This window comes from Schistocerca piceifrons, chromosome 3, assembly GCF_021461385.2.
Source record: "Schistocerca piceifrons isolate TAMUIC-IGC-003096 chromosome 3, iqSchPice1.1, whole genome shotgun sequence".
Lineage (NCBI taxonomy): Eukaryota > Metazoa > Arthropoda > Insecta > Orthoptera > Acrididae > Schistocerca > Schistocerca piceifrons.
This window is the reverse complement of record NC_060140.1, coordinates 845934822-845951137: the sequence shown is the minus strand read 5'-3', so window position 1 is coordinate 845951137 and position 16316 is coordinate 845934822. Positions and strand designations below refer to the sequence as shown.

Genomic DNA, 16316 nt, shown 5'->3' with positions numbered 1-16316 from the left:
TGGTGGACAGTAATACTAAGCTCCGCGCTATTTGTTCCACATGGTACATGACATGAAACATGTTCCACTCTGCCTGTGACCTCTGCAGCAGGCCGCTAGAGTTTGTTGGACTCACTGTCTGGTGAGCCAGCCGTGCTGTGTAGTTAGTATTGTTTGAGGGAAGTCTAGCTTACAGGAGTTACAACTCGGCCACAACAGTAACTATGTGAACACAGTTTGAGAGAGTACATTTTAATAGATCAAATTATCATGCAGCGTACTAAACAGGAATAACTGATGAACAAATTGAAGAATGAAACTTCCTGGAAGATTAAAACTGTGTGCCGGACAGAGACTCGAAACTCGGGACCTTTGCCTTTCGCGGGCAAGTGATCTACCAACTGAGCTACCCAAGCATGACTCACACCCGGTACTCACAGCTTTACTTCTGCCAGTACCTCGTCTCCTACCTTCCAAACTTTACAGAAGCTCTCCTCTCATTCTAGAAACATCCCCCAGGCTGTGGCTAAGCCATGCCTCCGCAATATCCTTTCTTTCAGGAGTGCTAGTCCTGCAAGGTTCACAGGAGAGATTCTGTAAAGTTTGGAAGGTAGGAGACAAGGTACTGGCAGAAGTAAAGCTGTGAGGACGGGGCATGAGTCGTGCTTGGGTAGCTCAGTTGGTAGAGCACTTGCCCGCGAAAGGCAAAGGTCCCGAGTTCGAGTCTCGGTCCGGCACACAGTTTTAATCTGCCAGGAAGTTTCATATCAGCGCCCACTCCGCTGTAGAGTGAAAATTTCATTCTAGAAACATTGAAGATTAATTATTACAACAGTAACTGAAAAGATGAGGCACAGATAAAAGTATGATCATGTATAACATATGACAAAACTTGAATAAAGAAAAGTGATACTGAACTCTCAACAACATGGAATAGGTATCAACTGTTCTGTTAAATGCCGATGGCCCAAACATGTCAAGTATGGCATTTTTTGCCAATGAGATGTTCAGAATTGAGGAAAATAACTTGAGTAGAAATAAACAATCAAGTGCCAGTTTAATCCACATATGCAGCTACTAAAAATGTTTATACGCGCGCGGCAGCGCGCGCGCGCGCGCGCACACACACACACACACACACACACACACACACACACACACACACACACACACACACACACACACAAGTTTTATTGGTTTAAAACCTTGCCAGTTGCCAGGAATCAAACAAATTTAAAAATTGTTTTGGTTGTAGACTCTACTTACTGCCTTTCATCAGTTTTCTGCTGACATCTGGAAGGGTCGTCTGTGTGCACATTTGTCAAGTAGTCCTGCATCTGGTATTTGTCCTTTTTGCCTATTTTCACTTTGATTTGCAGCACTACCCGTTTCTTAATGTAAAACAAAACTGAACATTGCACCATTGTCACACGTAAATGTAGCCTAGCGCCCCTTATTAAAGATACAAACCACTTCTTTCTCAGAATGTTCACTGTACCCACCCCATACCACCTGGATCCCTATTCATCACTGTTGATGCCACCACCCTGTTCAGAAACATCCCCCATGATGATGGCCATGACCTTGCTGCTACCGAACACTACCTCTCGCAATGTCCTTCGGACGCCAAACCCACTAACTCATTCCTCATACGTCTAACTAATTACATCCTCACACATAATTACAGGGTGGCGCACGGAATGTGTTACCAATTGTGAATGTATGCTTTCCTGGTGTATACAGATGGCGAAGAGTTCTCGGGCTTCCAGCCGGGTGGCGGTGTCTTCAAACTGTGACGTTTCGACGAGTGACATACTCGTCATCTTCTGGCAAAGTGCCGAGACTTTGTGGATACCGGCATCCGCAAAGTCTCAGCACTTTGCCAGAAGATAACGAGTATGTCACTCGTCGAAACATCACAGTTTGAAGACACTGTCACCCGGCTGGAAGCCAGATAACTCTTCGCCAGCTGTGTTACCAATTGTTTCTTTAACAATTTACGACGCACATTAGATATCCCGCTGGGATCTCTACAGTAGTACCAGCAGAGCTTGGAAAAACAAGTGAGTTACAAAATGACTTGTAATTCACGATACTGCCACTAGGAGACTAGTAAGCAGCAATGGCTGACAATGGAAGACTGACGACACAGCAACGATCGGCAATTGTGTTACTTTTTCATGAAACGAAAAGCCTTGTTGTGACTCAGAAGTGTTTTCGACAACAGTTTAACACACGATGGGTCCCTTGCAAGAAGACCATCCACAGGTTGTATGATAAACTCGTACAGGAAGGAACAGTATTGGAAGCGAAGCGACCTCGGCCTAAGCCTTTTTGTTCGCCGGAGACTATTGAAGTGGTAAAAGTTGCTGTAGAGAGAAGTCCTGGGAAATCGTGTACAAAGGCAGCAGTGCAACTGGGAATAGCCAGACGCTCTGTTCAACACATTCTTAAGTGACCTCCATATGTACCCATACAAGATGACCTATGCACAGCTCACTGAAGAACACAAGCAGCAGAGACTACTGTTTGCTCATTAGGCATAGGATAGGGAAGAAATGTTTTTGGTTTTTAGACAAGGCGCATTTTCATTTAGATGGTGTGGTTAATAAATGAAATGTATGCTTTTGGGCCACTGAAAACCCACAAGTGCTTCATGAACAACAACATTATGCTCCGAGGATTACAGCGTGGGCAGCAATTTCCAGTCACGGACTTATTGGACCCTTTTTCTTTGAAGAAACTGTGAACAGCGAGTGTTACTTGAGCATGCTTTGCAATAGCTTCATTCCACAGCTTCTTGCTACTGCCTTGCCCTTCAACACACAGTGGTTCGTGCAAGATGGAGCAAGGCCACATACTGCAAACACTATGATGGAGTTTTCACACGAGCATTTAGACATGCAGATCATTTCACTCGGGTTTTCAGGTCGCTTCAATGATGGACAAAATTGGTCCCCCAATAGTCCAGACCTCAATCCATGTGACTTTTTTCTTTGGGGGTACTTAAAGGGAAAAATTTTTCCAAAATGTCTACGTGATTTAATGGAGCTCAGAAGACTTAGTCTTCAAGCTTGCAGTGAAATTATGGAAGACATGTGCCATAGGGTAATCACTTACTTCAGTCCCCCTGCGGGTCCGGGGATTAGAATAGGCCCGAGGTATTCCTGCCTGTCGTAAGAGGCGACTAAAAGGAGTCCCTCCCCCTCAAGGGGGTAGTTAGCGCCTGCATCTGGAGACGGACAGTTCCATGACCTCTATTTGCGGTCATTTTGGTTTTTCACTTCTTCTCGTTTCTTCCTTCCTTTGGTTGGTTCCTTTCTTTGCTCTTCTCCATCTCACTGTCTTCCTTACTCTTTCCCTTGTCTTCTTCTCCTTGCCTTCTCTGGTCTCCGCCTTGGCATTTGAGACAGTCTGTCCTCTCTCTCCCTCTCTCTCTCTCTCCTTTTTCCTCTTCTTCCGTCCTCCCTGTGCGCGCCTGAAGGCCGATCCACGCATTGGCACGCGTAGCCGGTGACGGGGTAACGCGTAATTCCCCGTCCTTGGTAGACAAGTAAGGCACGCACGTACCCCTGGTAAAGGCCAGGCCCAGGAAGGGGTGATTGCCTGAGCTGATACCTTCTGACCATGCCAATTGGTCCCTCCGTCTGTTTTTCGGGAGGTGTGACCTGAGGTGTAAACATTCACCTAAGGCGGGAGTGCCCTCTGAGAGGGTCCCCACAAGGAAGGAGCGTGCCATTGGAGACGCTGGTAATCATGGGGGATTCCTCCGCAATGGATTTCTCTTCTTCTTCACTCTTGACTTCTGCCCAAAAACGGAAACTTGACCAGCCACCAGTGACAAAAGTACTACCGCCTGCCCCACAGTTCCTCGTAGTTTCTCGATCTGAGGACGGCAAGGATTTTTCCTCTGTCAACCCTTTCGTTATCCAGAAGGGTGTAGATGCCATAGCCGGATCTGTCAAGTCGTGTACCAGGTTGCGTAATGGTACCTTGTTACTAGAAACAGAGCGCCTTTCAGGCACAAAAACTGCTTCGGGCCACACTCCTGTACACGTTCTCTGTCCGGGTGGAGGCTCACCGCACTTTGAATTCGTCTCGTGGTGTGGTATATACTCGATCACTCGACGGATTGACTGACGAGGAGATTCAGTCTTTCCGCGCTGAGCAGGGCGTGACGGCTGTCCATAGGGTCATGAAAAAGGTCAACAATGACCTTGTACCGACCCGGACAGTTTCCTTGACCTTTGATAGTGTTCAGCTGCCGTCGCGTATCAAAGCGGGCTACGAGGTTATTTCTGTTCGCCCCTATGTCCTGACACCTATGCCCTGCTACCAGTGTCAGCGTTTTAATCACACTCGCCAGTCTTGTTCCAATGCGGTTAAATGTGTCACTTGTGGCAGGGATGCCCATGAGGGTGACTGTCCACCTCCGTCTCCTCGTTGTGTGAACTGTCAGGGTGACCATGCAGCGTCCTCCCGCGACTGTCCCATGTACAAGGAAGAACGCTGTATCCAAGAAATTCGGGTCAAAAAGAAAGTGTCCACCTCGCCTGCTCGCAAGCTATTTGCTAGTAGGAAGCCCACGAAAATACAGTACTGTCCTCCTCTCCTTGGACTACCAGGGAGGTGGCGACACAAACATGCGATCTGACCTTCAGCACCACGGTCGTCCGTTCGGCCAGTGCTAAGATCACGCGGTCGACGTCTCCTCTTCCTCCCGTCACCCTTCCAACACAAGCACCTTCATCAGCTTCTGCCAAGACGAAGACCCAGAAGTCAAGAAGGAACCGTCCCGTGCAGACTTCCTACGTACCTCGAACTCCCAGCCGTCGACCAGTACTTCCACTAAAAGACCTTCCAAGAAGGCTCATAGGAAGCACAGTTCTCCTTCTCCACCACGGTGCATTTATTCTCCTGCGCCACCCAGCGGTTGCCGCCCCAGGCCGTCATCCGTTTCGCCTGGCCACACCGCTGGTAGCCAAACATCTGGCCGTCCACCGGCGGAGGAAGCTCCTCCTCCCGGCCATCTTAACGAGATGGCCGATGAACCTATAGAACCAATGGACAATGACTGTCCGCCTACTGATAGCGGCGGCAGTACTCGCTCGAAGCCAGGCCCTCAGCGACCTTCGAGGTGACCCCTTCTTTCATCTTGCTTTTCTTCTCACGATGGCACTTATTCACTGGAATATTTGCAGCATTCGCTCCAACCAAGAGGGCTTGAAGTTGCTGCTCCGCTTGCACCGTCTGCTTGTCGTAGCCCTCCAGGAAACGAAGCTACGCCCATGCGATCACATTGTCTTGGCACACTACACCTCTGTGCGTTTTGACCTACCCCCTGTGGTAGGTATTCCGGCTCATGGAGGGGTTATGTTGCTGGTCCGGGATGATATTTACTACGATCCCATCACATTGCACACCGGCCTGCAGGCAGTTGCCGTCCGAATTACTCTCCCCACTTTTACATTTTCTATTTGTACCGTTTACACTCCACCGTCGTCTGCCGTTACCAGGGCAGACATGATGCAAATTATTGCTCAGCTACCTGCACCATTTTTGTTAACTGGAGACTTAATGCCCACCATCCCCTTGGGGCTCTCCAGCATCCTGCCCAAGGGGCTCCCTGTTAGCAGACCTTTTCAATCAGCTCAATCTTGTCTGCCTCAATACTGGTGCCCCTACTTTTCTTTCGGACACATCTCACACCTATTCCCATTTAGACCTCTCTATATGTACTACCCAACTTGCACGCCGGTTTGAGTGGTATGCCCTTTCTGATACATATTCGAGCGACCACTTCCCGTGTGTCATCCATCTTCTGCATCATACCCCCTCTCCGTGCTCAGCTAGTTGGAACATCTCCAAAGTAGACTGGGGGCTCTTCTCTTCCAGGGCGAACTTTCAGGATCAAACCTTCACAAGCTGCGATAGTCAGGTCGCACACCACACGGAAGTCATTCTCACTGCTGCTGAATATTCCATCCCTCACACTACTTCTTCTCCACGTCGCGTACACGTCCCCTGGTGGACCGCAGAATGTAGAGACGCTTTACATGCTCGTCGACGTGCTTTACGCACCTTTAAACGCCACCCTACAGTGGCGAATTGTATCACTTATAAATGATTATGTGCGCCGTGCCGCCGTATTATTAAAGAAAGCAAGAAAGCCAGCTGGGCTGCTTTCACAAGCACCTTCAACAGTTTTACTCCTTCTTCTGTTACCTGGGGTAGCCTGCGCCGTCTTCTGGCACTAAGGTCCACTCACCAGTTTCTGGCTTGACTGTCGCGAATGACGTCCTTGTGGCCCCTGAGGATGTCTCCAATGCCTTCGGCCGCTTTTTCGCAGAGGTTTCAAGCTCTGCTCATTACCACCCTGCCTTCCTCCCCCGAAAACAGGCAGAGGAGACTAGGCCACCTAACTTCCGCTCCTCGAATCGTGAAAGTTATAATGCCCCATTCACCATGCGGGAACTCGAAAACGCACATGGCTGATCACGGTCCTCCACTCCAGGGCCTGATTCTATTCATATTCAGATGCTGAAGAACCTTTCTCTTGCGGGTAAAGGTTTCCTTCTTCGTACTTATAATCGCATCTGGATTGAGGGATATGTTTCCGCATGCTGGCGCAAGTCTATTGTTGTACCAATTCCTAAGCCGGGGAAGGACAAGCACTTGCCTTCCAGTTATTGACCCATCTCGCTTACCAGCTGTGTCTGTAAGGTGATGGAGCGAATGGTTAACTCTCGTTTGGTTTGGCTGCTCGAATCTCGACGCCTGTTTACCAATGTACAATGTGGATTTCGTAGGCGCTGCTCTGCTGTTGACCATCTGGTTACCTTGTCGACCTTCATTATGAATAACTTCTTGCGGAAGCGCCCGACCGCGGCTGTGTTCTTTGATTTGGAGAAGGCTTACGACACCTGTTGGGGGGGTGGGCATCCTCCACACCATGCATACATGGGGCCTTCGCGGTCGCCTCCCTCTTTTTATTCGTTCCTTTTTAATGAATCGACAGTTCAGGGTACGTGTGGGTTCTGTCCTGTCGGACACCTTTCGCCAGGAGAATGGGGTGCCACAGGGCTCAGTTTTGAGCGTCGCTCTCTTCGCCATAGCGATCAATCCAATAATGGATTGCCTCCCAGCTGATGTATCAGGCTCACTTTTCGTGGACGATTTTACCATCTATTGCAGCGCGCAGCGTAGGTGTTTCCTGGAGCGCTGTCTTCAGCGTTCTCTTGACCATCTTTACTCCTGGAGTGTCACCAATAGCTTCCATTTTTCTGCCGAGAAGACAGTCTGTATTAACTTCTGACGCTACAAAGAGTTTCTCCCACCGTCCTTACGACTCGGTCCCGTTGCTCTCCCTTTGTGGAGACAACAAAATTTTTAGGTCTTACATTCGACAGGAAACTTAGCTGGTCTCCACATGTCTTATTTGGCTGCCCATTGTACCTGTTCTCTAAATGTCCTCAGTGTTCTCAGTGGTTTGTCGTGGGGAGCGGATCGAACCATCCTACTTCGCCTATATCGGTCGATCGTCCGCTCAAAGCTGGATTATGGGAGCTTCGTATACTCCTCTGCTCGGCCATCCATCTTACGCCGCCTCAACTCCATACAACATCGGGGTTTACGTCTTGCGATCGGAGCATTTTATACTAGTCCCGTCGAGAGTCTTCATGCTGAAGCCGGTGAATTGCCACTGCCCTACCGGTGCGATATACTGCTTTGTCGGTATGCCTGTCGGCTACTGTCAATGTCCGACCACCCGTCTTATCGTTCCTTTTTTGACGACTCTCTCAGTCGTCAATACGGGTTGTATGTCTCTGCCCTGCTGCCCCCTGGAGTTCGCTTTCGTCGCCTCCTTCAACACCTTGATTTTTCACTCCCCGCAACCTTTAGAGTGGGCGAGAGCCACATGCCACCTTGGCTCCAGGCTCAGGTTCGCGTTCACCTTGACCTCAGCTTGCTCCCAAAGGAGGTTACCCCCGGTTCGGTATACCACTCCCGTTTTGTCGAACTTCGTTCAAAGTTCATTAATATGACCTTCATTTATACAGATGGCTCTAAGACCAATGACGGGGTCGGTTGTTCTTTTATTGTCGGGGCACAAAAGTTTCAAATACCGGCTCCATGGCCATTGTTCGGTCTTCACAGCTGAGCTCTTTGCCCTCTACCAGGCTGTTCTTTATATCTGTCGCCACCGACATTCTGCTTATGTCATCTGCTCCGATTCCCTGAGCGCCATCCAGAGCCTCAGTGATCCGTATACGGTTCACCCTTTCGTGCACCGGATCCAACGCTCTCTTCAGCAGATGGTGGACGACAGTTCTCCGGTTAGCTTTATGTGGGTTCCTGTCCATGTCGGTATCCCTGGGAACGAAGCTGCAGATGCCGCGGCCAAGGCTACGGTCCTCCAGCCTTGGACAGCTTCTTGTTGTGTCCCTTCATCAGATTGTAGCAGGGTCATTTGTTGGCGCATTTTATCACTGTGGCATGCCGATTGGGCTGCACTTACGGACAACAAGCTTTGGGCCTTGAAACCTCTTCCCGCGGCTTGGACATCCTCCTCACGCCCCTCTCGGCGGGAGGAGGTAGTTTTGGCCCGGTTACAAATTGGACACTGCCGGTTCAGCTATCGCCATCTGCTGACGGCTGCGCCGGCGCCGTTCTGCCCATGTGGGCAATTGCTGACGGTCTGCCACATTTTAATGTCCTGTCCGGATTTTACTACACTGCGTCTTGATCTTGGCCTGCCATGTACTCTCGATGCCATTTTAGCGGATGACCCAGGAGCAGCTGCTCGCGTTCTTCGTTTTATCAACTTGACCAACCTGTCTAAGGACATTTGATTATGCTGTTTTTTTAATCCTATGCCTGTCAATCTTTTATTGTGTTTTCCCTTTTAGTTGCTGTTTTAAACTTGTGCCTCGCAGTGCATTCCTAACGTAGTCTGGGCGCTAATGACCGTTGAAGTTTTGCGCCCTAAAACCACACAAAAAAAAAGAAAAAAACTAACTACAGTGTTCATTTGAAGGAAGTTAGGAAACGAAATGGACATATTGAGCATGTGTTGAGTTAGAACAAATATCCATGGACGGCTCTTCATTGTAGTATATGATCCTTTCAGATTGTATTGACAATAAAGTTTATATTCAAAAACAAAATGGTAACACATTTCGTGCGTCACCCTGTACATTTCCTATTTACCCGAGTATAAGTTAACCCAGAATGTAAGAGGAGTACTCACATTTTTTTTAAGTTGCTTCTGAAGAATTTTATTTTTAACATATTCTGACTAATTACAAACTGTTTTATCATGAAGTATCTAAGAAAGATTCTAAACTTATTCTGTTTATTATTTGTCAATATTTAAATTGATACAAGGGAAATGAGATAAACAAAAACAAATGCTATAGATTAATTTTTATCTTCACTTCCTTTTTTGGTTACTATCTAAGCCAGTTGTAATGACCTGGCCTATATCTAAGCCAGTTGTAATGACCTGGCCTATTTCGGTCTGCTACACTTCAGGATGGGTGAAAGAAGCTGCAAGGGAGAGGGCAGACTTGCACCAGGATGTACCATCAAACAGTAATTGTATTGACAGCCTTATACTGCACTCCATCTGTCCTCACGGCCGTGCTGTGTGCTTGCATACACAGCCGATCACAGAATGTGCTGATGCCCCAATCCGCTAGTGATGTCCATTGTCCTGGATCGCAGGTGGCAGCTACCACCATGCCAAACACCCCACCAGCCGGTGATGCAGTGCGTGCCACCAGTGGCAAGGAACGAGTGTGACCAGCACAGATCCTCTGGAGTCTTGCCATCTACCCACCCGCTGCACTTAATAATTGCTGTCCCCATGTTGTGCGCTTGGGTGCAGTAGCCAACACCAGATGTCTACTGCCGAGCAGCAATGCCTGGTCATACCCCCCACCTCCCAGCCCTATCCCAACAGAGCCAGGACCACCTGTGAAACCAGCCATTTCAAACATAATTTCTGCACATTTTATGTGGGCATGACCACCAACCAGCTGGCTGTCAGGGTAGGTGGTCACCACCAAACTGTGGCCAAGAGCAGTGTTGACCGCTGAGTGGCAGGACGCTTTGCTAAGTGCAACATGGTAGAGTTCAGTTGTTGCTTCACAGTTAGTGCCATCTGAATCCTTTTCCTCCCCAGCACCAGTTCTTCTGAACTACACAGTTGGGAGTTACCCCTGCAACATATTCATTTTTAAAGTTCTCAATCTCCACTAACCCTCTGCATCTATACATTTTGCCCTACTATCTCCCCTTCCTCAGTCCTAACACCCTCCCAGTCCATTCCTCTGACGTCATCTTGTGCCACATGAGCTCACAATCTCCTTTGCCTGTTTTTCGCACCTGCCCCTGCGTAACTGCTGCCCTGTCCTCCTGCATTCCTGTCCTGTACACATGCTGCCTTCCTCTGAGCTGTTAGCCAACCTTACCCAACCCCATCCCACTTTCATGCCTCTTTTCTCTCTCTACCCACCCCACCGATCACAAATTGTCACCCCAATCTACTTGCTGAGCTGCAGTCACGGCATTGTGTGTTCAGTGGACACAATGTAGAGTACTGCAAAGTTGTAATTCGTTTTTGTGCATGCCTGTCGACAATTCAGCAGCTCCACTATTTTATGAGTTTTCTCCTTCACTCCAAAATTATTTAAATAGAGAACATAGATGTTTGTTAATGGTCTCCCCTTATCCTCACTACAGGTGAATTTATCTCATCGTAGTGTTTGTAATTTGGCTTTCATTCTTAACCTCCACAATGTATCCCTCTTTCCTTAACAAGGAAGGAACATATAGTTACAAAAGTTAAGATAGTATGTAGCACAGTACTTCTATACTTACCTCTGTGCAGTACTAAAACGTCTGCTTCATGTTGGTACGTACTGGCCAACAATTGTTTCATTATGTGTGGTCAGTGCTGCCAACTTATTTGCTAGATTCAGTGTTCACTTTATCTGAAAATACTTACTTCCTTGCTCTATACTTCTCTTATGCAGTATGTTACAGTTTGTCTTTTACATAAGACAGTTTGGGGAAAAGCGAGCAGGGTCCTCTAAAGACGTGTTTAAGGTGGCGAAGTGGAGGTAGGGGGGCGGGAGGAGGTGATTTGGAGGATGAATGGAGAGTAGTAGTGGAGCTAGAACCTTTTTTAAAATAATTTTTCGGGTGATGTGTTCACTGACTTCGTGCAGTGTTTGGTCTCCAATGTTTATTTGGTCAGTAAGCAGCTGTTTGCTGTGTATTAGTTCTCTATGTATGTATGTAGAAGTTTTTTGAAATGTAAAGGTACGTTTTCAGTGGGTGGTATTGCTCACGTACATTCCTATTACACTTGGCCTGTGATATGCTTGTTTACGGTGATGTGCAACTGTTGAGTAGTTTGTACTGTATTTTCATGGCCAAATATGTTTGTTGTAAACATAAAGTTCTGCCAGTGTCCCAATGTAAATATTGTCAAACTATCTGCAGTTGGTCTTCATAGATACCAGTTTGTTAGTATTTCTTTAGTTTTGATTTTAGATTGAGACTTATGCTTACAAAACAAACATGAAGTGTAGGTAGGAATTCCAGGCAGGAATATCAACAATGTAGGGAAAGACAGATTGCTACTTACTGTAAAGCAGACATGTTAAGTTGCAGGCAGTGTAATTAAGACACTTACATAAAGCTTTTGGCACAGCCTTCATGAGCAAAAGAGAAACGCACACCATTCATACACACAAGCAAGCACACGTTATGCACACATGACCGCTAACTCCAGCAGGCCCGAATGCTGCTCTCTGAATGTTCCATATGCAGTTACTACAACTTGGCACTTGCTAAACAAGAGTATGATATAAGCTCTACAGAGTGATGATGCAGTGACTCTGTGCGCACTAAGAAGTGTACTCGATTTGAGCTTCAGATGGAAATCCCACAATTCTCCATTGTGACCGTATTTCATAATCAGTGCATGGTGGTGGCACCTCCCAACTCCCAGGAGGCGTGGGTCAAGACTTGTCTGGATTGGTGCTGCTGGCTTGGACATGCAGCATCTTTGCAATGGTTGGCTGATGGAGTGACATTATTGATGACTGACAGCACCATATTCCTTTAAACGACCCCCCCTCCCCCCCAGTGGAGCACAACAGCAGGGATGGAACACCCATCTGCACCCTCGGCGTTCATCCTGAGCATGACTAGAAACCAGCAGTCTGCAGAAATACTTCCAGTGCACGTCTCCTTAGTCGATGTGGAAACAGAAGCCTTCTGATGAATCAAACTTCGCATCAGAACACACTAGTAACTGCGCGCAGCTGGTGCCTTGGTGCAGCAGAACGTGGCCAATCAAAGTAATTCTGAGTGGGAGTAGCCTGATGCTTCATACATGTGGCCCACTATGAAGTCATTGCCGCCTCAAGCTATGTGTCCATACCTGACCATGGAAAATGGCGTCTGGCTAACTGTTTCGTCTGGAAGAAACCATAGTGATCCTTGTGTAATGGTTTGAGTACTTTCCACTGGAGGGACTGAGGAACTATTACATGAGCATTGCCACATGGAGGGGGAGAACGCCTGGTTGCACCAAGATGGCTGTATGGTGCACAAAGCAGTGAAGTATCACAGGGTCGTGGATTCAGTTTGTGCTAAGAGGCCACCCATGGCAAACAAAGTCAAGAATACTGCTTAGCAAAAAGTCTGCAGAAATACTTCCAGTGCACGTCTCCTTAGTCGATGTGGAAACAGAAGCCTTCTGATGAATCAAACTTCGCATCAGAACACACTAGTAACTGCGACGATAGGTCTGCATTGGAATGCTTAGTGGTAGGCCAATATGTCAATTAATATTGGTAACTAGACAATAATAAGGCCCAGTCCTGTAACTACTGCACTTGCCAAGCTGAGGCAGGCTGAGAGGAACCAAACAATGCTGTTAGTGGCCTATGGTCCATAATTAAGTAAAAACAGTGTCCATATAAATACTGATTTAACTGGGTAATCCCATAAATGATGGCCAAAGCCTCCTTTCCCAATTGGCAACAACTTGGTTGTGCCTTATTCAGTGTCCTTGATGCAAATGCAATCAGCCTGACCCCCAAACTTGCTCACTCTTTACTACAGAAATGGCCGGACCTTGCATGTCAAACTCAGTAATGCCTGCTATGCCCTGAGACTCAGTTATGGACAACAGTTATCAAGTTTTGGTTCGGAAGCTTCATAATATAGGACCAAATGCGTGCAGGCCAAACATTGACACTGATAGCATAGTGAAGCATCACATCACTAGAACTTTTGAGCCGACAGTGTCTTGTTAATCCACACAACTCTGACCGATTGTTTATAAGATTGCCCAGGCTGCTGTTTAAGCCAAAGGAGTTCATGTCTAGTGGCTGCGACACGTACTTGGGCACTAGTTCATCATACGGGACTTCGGCAGGAAGAATGTCCAGGAATAACTTAACCACCAAACAATACACTTCTGCGCCTAATGTAGAAAAGAAATGATAAATGCATTGGTGACTGATGGCATTGTAGGTGCAGAAATGCACTGTAAGCTGGGCCACATATGCTGCTCATTCTTTGCCTTGACTCAAAAATGCTTGTAGCTTAGATGCTTGAGCCACTTGTTGCATTGGTTGAACTCGAACAAGTGTGGGTGGCAGTTGTGCTGCTGCTGCTGCTGCTGCTGCTGCTGCTGCTTAAGCTTGTAAAATGCCTTGAAGTGTTGTAATAACTAGTCAGTGTGTTGCCCTGTTAACTAAACAGTTTGAGTCAGTGACAAGTCTGGCACTGGAGTGAGGGCAGATATGATATGATATGCACTATTAGTTAAATAACTAACAAAAACAATGATGGAATAAAAAGCAGCTAATAAATTACTACAGCAAGCAGCAAGTGCCCAACTAGTTGCCTCTGTTATGTTTTTTCATAGGTGTAGTTGAATTCAACACAGTTAGTGAAGTAACACAATTCTGTACTTAGTATGGAAAGAAACTTACCTTTTATAGCTCTCCATTGCTGTGACTGAAGTGAACATATATAAAATTATTTGTAAAGATGTAACTGTTGATTTCAAAGTACACAGAGTAGTAGTGTGATGTGGCAAGTCTGCAGATTTAAAACTCTGAATGTTCTAAATGCAATTAGCTACAACAAGTGTCCACTGTAAGAGAAAGAAGACTCGATCTGAACATCAGACAGACATGCCCCTTGTGGCTATATTTCATAACCACTCGTGGCACCAGCGCCTCACATCTCTCGGGAGGTGTATCTCGAGTCTCGTCCAGATTGGCACTGCTGGTGATGCCGCACGGACATGTAGCATCTTTGCAGTGGTAGACCTGGTGTGACATTAACTATGATTGATGACCCTGCAGAAAGCATTGATATTACTATTTTCAACTATTTTTTTATATTCAATCATTTGCAGATGGACAATACTGTCAACATTACATCAAATGAGCACAGAATGTGGATTGAGAATAAACTAAAGAAAGATGAAAGGAATTAAGAGCAGTACAAATGAGAGCCACATAGTATATGAAATGAAGGAATTCTTGGAAGCAAAGTAACGCATGGTGGGTGAAGCATAGATGATACAAGAAGTGGACACGCACAGGAAAAAGGGCATTCGTTGCTAATGTAGTTGTACTAGTATTGAACACTGGCTTTAATTTAATGAAGAAATTTTTGGGGATTGGTGCCTGGAGCACAGCTTGCTATGGAATTGAATCTTGGACTGTGGGGAAAACCAGAAAATAAGGTACTTGAGGTGTTTAAGATCTTGTGTTAGATTAGTTCTGAAAATTAAGTGCACTTTTTTTGAGATAATAAATGAGACATTTGGATAATTTGCAAGGAAAATGTGAAAACACTGACTGTATGAAGGTACAGGATGATGGAAAAAATCTGTAGACAAAAGTTTTGTTTCTGAATTGCAGTACATTTATCTTGCAGAACTCTAGTTGTACACAGGCTAGCTGTATTGTATTATGGGAACACAGCGACCATCTGGTAAACCGTTGTTTTTGATTTATTTTCAGCCTCAGGTCTCACAAATTTGTGGGATAAACAATAAAAAGTTGTACTATTTAATAAATAATAGAACGTCACCCGAAGTTTTCTTAAGTTTAAACACAGTTATGTCCAAACAATGTTAGTTGTCAATGAATGACAGTTCCTCTGTCCCCTCTCCCTGTTGAGATTAGTGTACTGTATCTATTTCTGTGGACGAAATTTCATTGTCTAACTTGTTTTTTTTTTATATTTACAGCTCATTTAAATTGTTCCTTGAATTAGAACCTCAGCTTAGGGATATAATTTTCAAGTTTTACGAGTCTAAATACGCATCGTGCCTGAAGCTCTTGGATGAGATAAAGGTAAGACAATTTTAATTCCTGAGATGAAGTACTATTTAATGTGCAAATAAATTTCAAAAAATATGAATAGTTGCTTTTACAAAATAGAACCATCTGCTTACAAATTGCTAAAACAAGAATAGATGGAGTAAGGGTCATAGGCTTAATAAATTTAGAAGTGAAGGTAGAAATGGGTATAAACATCGACCTTAAAAGCAAAATAAGCCAGTCTAAATAGAGACTCCATTAGGAAACTGCAAGAAATATCAGTTGAGTTACACAAACAGCTGTAACCAGTCACTTTTTGTTGATGTTTGTGCTACACGTTTCAGATATTATGTCTCTGTCATTTCTATATATTAACTGAATATGTACAATTTTTGTGGGTAATCTGTAGCACTGTTTCCAGCAGTCATGGGCTGGTTTTGGAGTTGCACCTACGCGCCCCCCCCCCCGTCCGCCCCCCCCCCCCCCCCCCCCCCCGCCTCCTCTCTCTCTCTCTCTCTCTCTCTCTCTCTCTCTCTCTCTCTCTCTCTCTCTCTCTCTCTCTCTCTCCCCCCCCTTCTCTCCCTCCCTCGCTCTCCATATTTATACATTTCCCTACTTTCCTCCATCTTTATTTTTTATGTGAACAACTCCCACCTCCTGAATCATTTTATGAAATGTGAAGATTGTTATGACCACACAGTTTCCAATGCACAGGGACACAAATGGGCACACTGCACGTGACAGTCCAGTCGAAAAGAGTATCTCGAGAACAAAATGAGGTATCATTCTGCCGTCAGTTTTAAATAAAATTTATATATATTATCTACATTTTACATGCAGCAGCCTTTGGGCAAAAATCGACCATATGCAAAGTTTACACAGTGTATTTCTATCTTTGCAAACTTTTTCAAATTTTGTGCAATGCTTTGCTTAGTTTGATGCAGCACAGTAACTGTGCTGAATAATGAA

General features: G+C 45.9%; 1 protein-coding gene across 2 annotated transcripts in view; it reads left to right on the top strand.

Annotated features, from left to right (window-relative positions):
- Nucleotides 1-16316, top strand: part of LOC124787957 (COP9 signalosome complex subunit 1) — a 95526-nt gene that overhangs the window by 47472 nt on the left and 31738 nt on the right. For both annotated transcript variants that reach the window (XM_047254962.1, XM_047254961.1), the window contains exon 8: nt 15275-15380. In XM_047254962.1, the coding sequence (XP_047110918.1) occupies nt 15275-15380 (106 nt within the window). The remainder of the gene's footprint in view (nt 1-15274; nt 15381-16316) is intronic.